This window comes from Euprymna scolopes, chromosome 7, assembly GCF_053919585.1.
Source record: "Euprymna scolopes isolate OS-2025 chromosome 7, ASM5391958v1, whole genome shotgun sequence".
Classification (NCBI taxonomy): Eukaryota; Metazoa; Mollusca; class Cephalopoda; order Sepiida; family Sepiolidae; genus Euprymna; species Euprymna scolopes.
The window spans coordinates 8,812,840-8,826,106 of record NC_136488.1 but is presented as its reverse complement, the minus strand read 5'-3'; the positions used below and the strand labels follow the sequence as shown (position 1 = coordinate 8,826,106).

Here is a 13,267-nt window from a genome sequence, read left to right as displayed (position 1 = left end):
ATATGTATATGTAATTATATCTGTATATATATGTATATATATGCATATATATGCATATATATACGCATATATATATGCATATATATACGAATATATATGTATATATACGTATTTATATATGTACATATATGCATATATGTGTATACATATATCTCTATATATGTATATATGTATATATATGCATATGGATATATGTATATATATGTGCATACATATATATTCATATATATGTGGGTATACATTCATATGTATATATATATATGTGTATACATATATTTGTATATATATGCATATATATGTATATATATATGTAAATAAATATATGTATATATATGTGTATACATGTATTTGTATATATATATCTATGTATATCTATATATTCGTATATGTATATATTTGTACATATATATATATATACTTGTATATATACGCATATATATTTGTATACATATATATATATTTGTATATATATATGTCTATATATATACATATATATGTCTATATATATGTATATATTTGTATATATATGTATATATATATATTTTTTATTTCTGTTACAAACTTATATTTGAATTTCAACAGATATATCTTTTTCCCAATAAGAATATTAACTTGCGTTAATAGTTTTAAAATTACATTAACGACTATATGACGTCACTAAAATTTCCTTCTCTTTAACAGCGCCAGCCCTCCCCCTCCTTTTTGAATTTCCAACGTCTTTTTTCCGTTTCTCTGAAATAAAACTGCGTCACACTGTGCACGTGAAACATTTTCAAATATTTTGTACTGGTGTTTTTTGTTTCTTAATCTCATTCATCCAGAGGAAGTCTCGAAATAAAGACGAAACGTTGATGAACACATAATACGGTTTGTTCCTTTTCATTTTCTCTATTTTGTCGGAATACTATTTCCATCATTTTCATGATTTTTGTATATATATGTATATATATTTGTATATATTTATATTTGTATATATATATGTATATATATATGTATATATATTTGTATATATATGTATATATATTTGTATTTATATTTATATATATGTATATATATATGTATATATATGCATATATATGAATATATATATATATATATATATATATAGATATATATATATATATATAATGTAAAGGAAACTAGAAAGTATATATGTAATAGAGAAAGAGGTGAGAAAGAAATCTGTAAGAAATAGACACATTTATTATAATTAATGAATGCTTAGATGATCCTGAGGCAAAATAATAAATTTCTGCTAAATTGGACACTGAATTGATGCGGAGATTAATTCTATTTTTAGATTAACTGATTCCCCTGTGAATTCTAATGCTTATTTGGTTCATATGTATATAGTGATATGATAGATATTTTGCTATCTTAAGCCCATAATTAGTATAAAATATCGATGTTTAGTGGCTAATGAATCTGAGTTGAGCACCATGCAAAACGTCTAAATAGAACTACAGAGAAAATTTTGGACAAATATGGTAAAATAGTCCCCAAAATGGAGTGTTTTATTAGCCCTAAAGAAGCCCCTAGAACACGTCCCAGAGTTATCGCGAAGTATAGACAAACAAAATTATACATAACTCAGTTAGTTACAACTTTTCAGAAAGTTTTATGAAAATTCAACGCATCAATTTTTATTTTAATATGCACAAAAGTGTAAATATAACCATTTTAACCCGAAAGGCACCCTTAGGGGGCAATCGGAGTTTTCCCGGAATATCCATTCTATTAAATTTTTACTCATATCATGTTTAATGTTCGTGCAAAATTTCAAAAATTTCCATGGCGTAATTATTGAGAAAAGTGCGGACAGACGAACGGACAGACGAACGGACAAACATGAATTTACAGGTCCACCCTCCTTTTGTTGGGGGGGGGGGGGGTGGAAGCAAACAAACAAACAAACAAACAAAAAAATCAAACAAAAAAAAACGGATTCAATTTATTATTCTATTATAGATGGGTAGTGTAGAATTGGATCTGTTATAAAACGGCCCTCCAAGGAATTACGTCCTATATTTTAAGGAGGAGTAATGCTTTTAAGTATTACATCTCGATTAAAGGGAAAGTTTAATGTAGTATCCATTCTCTTTCCATAAGTAATTTATTCCAAAAATTACCGTATACTTTTTAAGTGCATGCGTGTAATCCTTTCTTGATAATGTACCCTTTGGGTGTAGCATCTATATAGTATCTGCTTTCCAGGAACTAGCTTCTTTTGTTGGTGAGGGTAGTGCACTATCTATTCTGTTGTTATGATATGATCATCTCAGGTATTAACTCCTCAATTTTGAAAGATGGAATTTGTTCGTACAGTTTGATACAGTTCTCTCATTTTTGCCTCCTCTTTTGTAGATCTGTTTTTATATGCTCGTTTGCCTTGAGGACATCATACCTGATTTGATGGACAAGAGCAGTTGCTTTTGTTATTAGAATTTAAAAAGGCCGGTCATGAAATAAGTAAGCAGATAAGGTATTTGAAACCAGAAGTCACAAACCGGATGGACGATTTAAACGCCCAAGCAAGAAGCTGATCTGAATTTTATAATTATATATATATATATATATATATATATATATATATATATATATATATATATATATTAGATATATAGATAGAGAGAGAGAGAAAGAGAGAGAGAGAGAGAGAGGGAGCAATGTTGTTTCAAAACAAAACCTCTTTTTTTAACTCCAAAAGTTAAAGAGCAACGAAAACGCAAGTGATACCGTTAAAACAAGCTACCTTTTGTTCTCAAGATTTATTTTTTTTACATAGTCACAGCTTATCAATGTACATTTGAGAGAAATTCAGCGATGCCTGTCTGCTTATGACGCAAGTATTTACATAGGGTTGCATTCGAAGGGTCTCATACCGCCAGTATCTGCAAGGAAGAGATATAACTTTCTGGTCATGAATGCATAAATTCAGTCACTAGATCAATGCAATCTGCAATCCCCTTTGATCCATTCGGACGGAATAAAAAATAGTAGGCATTACTTTTGAAAACATCTCGTATGTATATAATGTAGTTGTTATAAATGGGTTTCGTGAAAGCAGAAAGGCGAAAGCCTCACCAGTAAATCCTTTATAACTCCATATTTTCCTGCAAATAAATATTCCTTTTCTCTCCTCTGCACCACCCTCTCCTTATTTACATATGTGTATGCATGTATGTGCATGTATATATACAGGTGAGTGCGTGTGTGTGCATTTATATGCACACCAACTTTTTATGACTCACTCAGATATTGAAGAACGGTCAATTATGCCAGCCAAGTTACTGACCACCTTAAAACGTAAATGCTAACCCTCTCATTGGTTACATCATTCCCATCGGGCACACATTCCCCCATTTATTACATTGAGGAAGACGAAAAGTACGGCCAAAAACATTTTGTACTCCTACATCACTAAATTTAAGACGACATAAATTAAAGAGATATACATGTACTTCATGTATTGTATTCTTTACAGACATACATTTATATATTTATATATATAGACTTGTTTTAATATTTGTATGATATTAACACAAGCCAAAACGGATTTTATAAATGCTGTTTCAACGTTGTTTAGATCCAGTCTCTGTATACACAGTTCTATCTTGCACGTTAGCAGTTATGGCGAAAATGTTGCTCTTACCTGAATGCATATTGGCGATTCTCAGCGTAAAAATGAGTTCAAATGATATTCGGCCTTTCATGATGTTATGGCTAATTATCAGCGATGTCCACTTTCTTCTTGGGGGTAGCCTGTCACGTGTTGACTCACCAACTATGTCCCCGAATTCTTTGATCCTCACATAAAAAGAAGAAAGCAGTACGTACCTACCACACAGAAGGGCCTCCTAGCGAATTTAATCCTCCCCATCCATCCTTGATATCTAGAACGGCATCCGGCAGACCAAATTCGGAGCAGATACTCCAGTGTAAACCACACCACCATGATTACTTCCTGAAAAAGTGACCAAAAAAAGTGAATATGTTACATGAAGCAAGTTTTTGTATATTTGAAAAAATCATAGAAGATTCAAGGTTACTTTTATCTTTATTAAGTAATATTTTTCAGCACAACGAGTGGATGTATTGGAATACGTTGGCGGGAATACTATTAGATTGAAAAGAAGGATCTTGTGGAAATTTTAGTTTGGATTACAAATGATATATTTTCAAATAAGTTTTCGTTATATTACCTTTATTTTACATATAATTTAAAAGAGCGTTTTTCGCTCTATCTAATCATTAAAATTACAATCGTTTTACAACAATTATATATTCTTTTACGAACGTTGAATACAAGATAGAAAAATAAAGGCAAATTCGCACAATTTTCTTACGCCAATTCAAACTAGGCCGAAAAGCTGCTGAAACAGCTCGTGATAAAAACGAAGCGTTTGATCCATGAACTAACTGAATGCGCAGCACAATGGTGGTTTAAGAAATTTCGTGGCGGCGACGACAGTCTTGAAGATACTGAGCGTAGTGGTCGGCCATCGGATGTTAACAACGACCAATTAAGGACCCTAGTTGAAACCAATTCATGCACAACTGTCCGACTCTGCAGAAGATGAACGAATTGGGCTACGAAACTGTCTCATCCGCCATAGTCACCATACCTCTTATCTACCGACTACCACGTTTTCAAGTATCTCGACAATTTCTGCATGAGAAATGCTTCGAAAAGCTAAGCGATATCAAAAACGCCTTCAGCGATGTCATCGGCTCCAGGACGCAAGATTTCGTTTACGTTACTGGCATAAATGCATTTGTTTTGCCTTGGCGAATGTGTGTTGATTTTGATGGTGCTTATTTCTATCAACAAATTTTTGTTGCAGCCGAGATATGTATATCTGAATTTAAAAGTTTAAAACTGTCAGAACTTTCTTATCAATCTGATATATAAGTTATAACGGTTAGTCTATAGTCACCTTTCTTCAGTTTTTTTTTTTGTTGTCGCAGTGATTATGTAACAGGCGATGTTTCGGTCTTCGTTTCTTACCTGGTAGCCATATTATTGTATGACAAAAAATCTGAAGAACTTTTTACTTCGTTCGCTCTTGATCTTTTATATTTTATTTTATTTTTTCCCAAATGTACTTAGCGGAGTAGAATGTAAACAAAGACGAAACTTCGAAAGCTGTGATAGAACATAATCAGTTCTGGCAAACGAGAACCTTTTCATCCGTTCTGCGCTACGTGTCAGTGTGGACGTCCACTAATGATGTACCTTCTAGTACACGTACTTTTTTGTTACCCTTTTTCATAGCAAACAAATCGCATTGTAATTTGGAGGTAAGGTGTTACTATTTAGGATCGTGTCTAACAGGGAAATATAGGAAATTGAGCAACGAGATATCTATTTACATTTCATTTAAACTTGTACAGGTTAATACAGTCAGGGAAAAAAAGAAACAGGCAGGGAATTCCAAAGTCTATCAGTCTGAAGAAAGAAAATATTAGAGTAAAATGCTTTCCGATAATTAGGCACCTAGAAAATGAAGGGGTTGAATTTTGCTCCTTCCCTTGTTCTACTCTTAATCTATGATAGAATTGTTCATTGCTAATTCTAACCCCATGGAAAACATTTTCCATGTTAATTTTTATGCACATCTAAATATTCATACATAATTTCCGTAACTAGGTTCATCGAGTGCTTTGTGTCTTATGACAGCAGAACATCTGGTTTGATGAACACCACCTTCGCTAATCTGATAAAGGTTCATATATACATAACAAAAAATGATGCTCGCTGAGAAGAAGTCATGTTCTTCCAAGCGAGATTTCACAAAGAGAAAGTGTTTTCAATATATTTTCATACAATATACTTTTTGTTAAAACATGATGGATGCGTTGCGCTGAATTGTCAGTGATGCTATAATTCTCACAATGTGATTAATGGCCAGTTTTGTGTTTTGAAAAGATATCCTTTCAAGCCGTTGGCAGTATCAAAACTGATCGGAAGAAATATCACATGCTGTTAGAAGAGCGCGAAGCATTTTTATAAACATGAAGATATTTTAACAATGAAGTAGTTATGCAACTATACACGATTACAACGATTGTGATAAGCGACCAATGTGTAGTACTTTATGCAAAAATAATGCGAGGATTTTTCAGTGCAACGAAGAGAGCACCAGGGACAAAAGTATTATTGGGATTGTCACCGATTAATCACTTACATATTTTTCCCTTTTAGTTATAAAATGAATTATTTTTTATTTTTTTAAATTTTTTTAAAACTCCTTTTCACTCTCTATATATACATAAAAAGTATTAGTATTTCATGAATATACATATATTTTAAGATTATCTATCGTATATATATATATATATAATATATATTATACATATATATTATATATATATTATATATACTATTTAATTGAAGTGTTCAATACGTAGGTAGACCTAAGTAGTAGCAGTATTATGAATATATATATATATATATATATATATATATATATATATATATATATGTGTGTGTGTGTGTGTGTGTGTGTGTGTGTGTATTCAGAAAGTAAGAGATGAGAATTTGAAGTTAAATTGTAAACATCATTAGATTAATAAAGAAAACCACCAAAATAGCTTTAGTCCATGGAATTTCGAAGCCAAATTATTTTCATCAGAAAAGAAGAAAGGGCCAGATTTACAAATCTACAAAAAAGCTGGCTTAATGGCATTAGTTCGGAACCATTTAGTTTCAGAATGTTCATAGCCTAGTAGTTATGTTGTCGATAATGTAATAAAGTTGTTTTTTTTATATTAACTTTTAGAATTCTCATCTCTAAATGCTTATATTAATTGCTCCAATTAACCGCGTAGAGGTTTGTTTGGTGAATGATTTTGTATATTTATCAATTGTATTTATTTCTATATTATTATAGAGAGCAAGAATTTTAAAAAAATAAAAAATCGTCGGCTTAATTATTCTTTTTTGATTTTTCTGATTATATTTTTTGTGTCAAAATAAACACAATTTATGTCTATTTCACATGTATCATGAACAATTTCGATTCTTCGTCAGAGTAATATCGGGTAAAAAAGCAAACGAGCAAAAAAAAAAAAAAGAAAAAAAAAAGAACTGGATAGTAAAATAAAAGAGAATTTTCAAAGTAGCTATTAAATGGCACGTCAATTCAGACAACCAAATATATATATTTTTATTAATTTTGACAAAATGAATCAGAAGAATCGCAGGAATGAAAAAGGTATTATTAAGCAGAAGATTTAGTATTTTGAACAATGTTTACTGAAATGAAAGTACACAATATATATATATATATATATATATATATATATATATATATATATATATATATATATATGAATAAAAAACCAATACGAAAAATATATAAATGTTTATATCTTTTCTGTATTTATTTCCTGTTTGGTGACGTGTAGGAATACAATAAAATCTTAAAAAAGAAAACAAGAATATTTGCTTCAAAACCACATAATTTCCGACCGATCTTTCGATCTTCCACACTGAGGAAGATCGAAGGATCGGTCGAAAATTATGTGCTTTTGAAAGAAATAGTCTTTTTTTTATAAAGACTTTTTGCATTCCTACACGTCAACACATAGAAAATGAATACAGTTAAGATATAAACATTTATAGATTTTTCGTATAGATTTTTTATGCATATTTAAATATATTAAAAGGAATATTCGTGGATACAACATGCAATTCGAATTATATACATGTATATATATATATATATATATATATATATATATATATATATATATATATATTCTCCTATAAATTTAGGCTTTTGCGTACTGATATTCATATTAAAACCCCTTTATTCTATTTATTTAAACAAAAAAATACAACTTTGTTATATATGGGTCGTGGAATTGTATTCACTAGCAAAAGACCGAGCTAATTTGCATATTCTTTGAAACATTCATTTTAATTAATTCCCTATTAGTTTTTTTTTGTTTTCTTCTAGGAGGATCATCTTCAGTTAATTCTTAAGTGCAATTATATTCATGCAGATATTCTAAATGATTTATACCTATACGTAATATTTGCGTAAAAACCTTATAGTATATGTTCCGTCTGCCTGCTTCCTACCGGACTACAACTTGGATGTGTTCAAGTCCAACGTTAACAAATTCCTAATGAACCGCCCCCTTGAGTAAATAACTTCATCAAATCTCCGCACTAGCGTAATGTACTTGCAATAACCCTTATCCCTGAGTGGCTTCCGGGCCTTGATAAGTGGCCTTGATAAGTGGTGATCACTGTGTAAAAAAAACAACAAAAAAAACAAAAAAACACAAACCTCTTTCTATATATATTTATGTATGCGTATATATACTTGTTCAAATTTTACGTACTAGCTCTTCGGTCAGTTTTTCGTCTACAGACATGAAACTTAATATATAGGGTATTCGAACCATGCGAAACTTTATATTTGCGTTTTAGCTAGGGGAAAATCGGCGCAAAAGTGTGAAAATTAAAACAAATGGAATTTTTCAGGTAGATGTCGAACGACGGCCTTACGAATATGCACGTGTAACGTAATAGCTATTGTTTTATGTTTTAATTTTTGGTTTTGCAGCAAACATGCCTTCATAGCTCAATACCGGGCGGCCTGCTAGTATATCTATCTATCTATCTATCTATCTATCTATCTATCTATCTCTCTCTTTCTCTCTCTCTCTCTCTCTCTCTCTCTCTCTATATATATATATATATATATATATATATATATATATATAAGTATAAGTATGCATAATTTTACCCGGATTCTTGAGAATTCCCGTCAAGTGTGGATTGAGCGAGACCGGCAATCATCGGTTTCAGCCGAGTGTTGTTCAAATGTTGAAACGCTAATCGATTTTTTATTTACATCATCAACAAAGAGGGGTTTTTTTGGTGACCGTACCAAATCACAACGCCGAAACCCTTGTTCCAATAATAAACAAATATATTCCGCCGGGGACTACATTCGTATATTTGATTGTTGAAAGGGCCTATAACAAAGTAGGAGGAGAAGGATCTCACCGACCACCTGGTAGTGAATCATAAGTATACATTTTGTAGACCCTGCGACGAAGGCAACAACAAACCACGTCGATAGGATGTGGGAAAGAAGCAAAACAGCGAAACAAGCAAGAATGCGGGACCAACCGGGAGCTTCTGGGTACATTTTTACTTGAATTTATGTGGAGACAAAAATTCGAAACGACCCATCATAAATCACATTTTCGCAAGCTACCCAGTTCTTAGGGAGCTTCCTTCCATTTCCTCTACCCCCCCCATCTCCCTCTTTTTTTGCCGCCGATGGTCGTTCAATAGTCGATCGAAGGTTAAGATTCCTAAGGGAAATATCCCCATCTCGAGAAAGTTCTTCCGACGTCAATAAAGAGCCTTATAAAAAATATATAAAAATAATAAAAATATTGTTTTCTTGAAAAAGTTTTTTTCCCTGTAGTTTCATCCAACAATTTACGCTTTTTGTAAACATATTTTAATGTATTTTCATTAAAAAAAACTATAAAATTGTTGTGGACCTCCTCTCACCCAAATAAAAACTTGACTGAACAAAAGGTTTTGAAAAAAACTTACAGTAAAAAAAAGTAACTTTTCTCTTTTCTTAAAGAAAAAAGAAAAAAAACCCAACTTTTTGTTGATTTCAAAATAAATAAATAAATAAAAATAAAAATAAAATAAATAAAAATATTTTCAGTAGTTTTTTTTATTTTTGATTATTTGGATTTGTATTTTTTTCCGGTTTGTTTGTTTTTAAATTAGTCTGTGTCTATTACAACGCTCGGTCGAAACCGATGTGTGCCGGTATCGCCCAATCCATGCTTGACGGGAATTTTGATAGAATCCGGGTCAAATTATCCCAGAGTACCATCTATATATATATATATATATATATATATATATATATATATATATATATATATATATATATATATATATATAAAATTTAATAAAAGAACATCTCCAGGTATCTTACATTAGACCCAATACCCTACTGTTAATTACATCACATTCGAGAAGACCAACAACGTATTAAGATGTCATGCATATATATATATATATATATATATATATACATATATATACATATATATACATATATATATATACATATATATACACACATGCATATATATACACACACATATATACATATATATATATAGATATATATACATATATACACAAGTATATATATATACACACATATATACACACATATATATGCACATATTGTTTTTAGGGGTACAAAATTTTAATATTGTAATAAGGAATGGAAGACTTTTATGGTTCATGATTAAAAGTTAATTTGTATATATAAACATATAGATATACATATATATATTCCTTTTGATCTTCTCTCCAGAAAAAAGGGGAAAAAGGGGAACAGGAGAGGAAAGAAAGAGAAATGGGGAGCCAGCTGATCGGTTTCGACCCTCGCTTCTCAAAGCTGTATCGAGGGAATTTTTAAAACAAAGAATGAAAAAGCGATTAAAATTGCGTTTTATTCAATTTACTGGGAGAGAAAAAACAAATACGATACAGCTTTGAGAAGCGAGGGTCGAAATCGGTCAGCTGGCTCCCCATTTCTCTTTTTTCTTCTCATATTCCCCTTTTCCCCTCTTTGGAAATTATTCTTATTAAAACTATTATAGGAATATATCTATATCTATATTTATATATATACAAATTTACTTTTAATCATGAATCAAAAATCTTCCCTTCCTAATTGCAATATATACATATATATACACACATATATATATACATATATATATACACATATATATACACACATGTATATATACACATGTATATATACACATGTATATATACGCATGTATATATACGCATGTATATATACGCATGTATATATACGCATGCATATATATACACATATATCTGTATACATATACATATATACATACATATACATGTACATGCATATACATATACATATACATATACATACATATTAATATACATACATATACATATGCATATACATACATATGCATATATATACATATGCATATATATACACATGCATATATATACACATGCATATATATACATATACATATATATACATATACATAATATACATACATATACATATGCATATATATATACATATGCATATATATATACATATGCATATACATATACGTACATATACATATACATACATATACATATACATACATATACATATATATATATATATACATATATATATATGACAAGCTACACAGACATCCATGTTCCATTTTCATAAGAATTTGGCTTGATAATTTTATACATAAACGCCGTTGTGTAGCTTACCTGTATTATAAAAGTGTATTTGCAAACACTTACATACTCAGACAGGAACACACCCAGATACATATATATGTTTAAATATACATATACATACATACTACACATGATTCTAACAAGTTGAGTCACAACCGTGACCACTATTTTACAATTCATAAACTTTTACATTCGAGCTATTAGAATTGAAATAGTGATAGTGAACAACAACAAAAGAAAAATGAAAGAAGCAACCTTAGTAAAAGTCAGCCCCCAATCATGTTTGGTTAAACAAAGTTAATAGTAAAATGTAAGCAAATACAAAATGCTTTTGTACGACATCAACAGAAACTGGAATCTTAGGTACATCTCCGTCATTTCAGTAATTATGGGATCGACTAGATTAATGAAAAAGCATGTCAATATATCGCTGGCAAATATACCCAGTGAACTAAGTACAAGCAAGATGCAAACAATATTACTTAAAGTGAAGATAAGAATCTTAAAAAGATCCCTAGGTTGGAATGTATTAGATAACGTGTGAATGTCTGACAACCGGTAGACCCCCTCCCCGCATCCCTACCACAACAAAATTAAGAAAATTAATTTTAAAAAGAGAATAAAAACATTCTTTTGGTTAACTAAACAACTACAACATTCCTTATTTCGAAATTCGTCTCATTTTTTTTTGTGATCTAATTTATACATGTTTTTAAATTAGATAACGACGTTGAAACATTTTCATCAAATACTCAAAGGGTTATAACGTTTTAAGAACGGTTCAATCAATCTGAAGCGAAAGGATTTCTCAAAATACACAGCCAAATAAGAAAGTATAAGAGAGGTAATACAAAAACAGGAAAATTACACAGAAGAAAGAAAACTAAAACGCAAGATTGTAAAAACTTGTTATATTGGCCTCGACTGTCACCACACCAAATAGTCGGGTAGGGTCAAAGGAAATGAACAGATCGAGGAAACGAGACATTAGTCAGAACTTACCTGTGGGTGGTAAGAAGAATGTGGGTGGTAAGATACCACCCACATTCTTCTTACCACCCACATTCCAGTGGAAACCAATGGTCATTGTCACTGAGAAGTCAATTGCAAGCGGGTCGCAGTTGCGAAAACGTAAAGTTATCGAAAGAGGTAAATGGTAAAGGAAATCTTATGAGACTTGTTGTAAGCCAGGGTTTGGAGAACACCACTGGTTGCTGTTAGTATGTAATCTGTGATGATTGTATGAGAACTCCTTATAAGTACACATGATAATTATGAATAATAGAAAACTGAAGAGACGTTATTACCACGACAAAAGGAATAGATATTACTTGATAACAAAAAGTGAAGCAGAGGGAATAGAGTGAATAAAAAAGTGATTTCACGTGAATGGATAGTCTATTACTTGTAGTTTCATTTAATACTTTTGCAAGCAAAATCCGATCCCGCATTTTGCTAAATCATACCCTCTGATGAGAAGGAAAGTATTTCTTCGAAACTCCGCGGATTAAGGACTATCAATTTATTTAGTGTTTCCTTTTTAAAATTAAATATGTTTTAACTCTTTTCCAAAGTGTTTTAACATGTTTTATTAACTACTTGTTCTTATATATATATATATATATATATATATATATATATATATATATATATATATATATATATATATATATATATATATAAATATTTTTATTCATTAGAGAGAATATATACACACTAGACATTTTATCCCGTTAAAAACGGGCAAAATTTATATTCCTTGTACTTGAATGAGAGGTTCATGCCAAATTAATAGTTAAATATCGTTAAATTTGTGCTGACCTTTGGATTAAATTCTAATCCTTATCAATTTATTAATTCCTAAATGTACATCGAACGGATACAATAATAGTTAGTACTCTGCACCTTATTATAACAAAGCTTCATATAAAATCTAAACAAAATTGAACTTGTAGTTTC

At 30.5% G+C, this 13,267-nt stretch overlaps 1 protein-coding gene across 1 annotated transcript in view; it reads right to left on the bottom strand.

The window, feature by feature from the left end:
• The window catches only part of LOC145279599 (uncharacterized), a 1,226,395-nt gene that overhangs the window by 429,148 nt on the left and 783,980 nt on the right, over window positions 1-13,267 (bottom strand). The window contains exon 4 of the mRNA XM_080130763.1: window positions 3,838-3,964. Within this exon, the coding sequence (XP_079986889.1) occupies window positions 3,838-3,964 (127 nt within the window). The remainder of the gene's footprint in view (window positions 1-3,837; window positions 3,965-13,267) is intronic.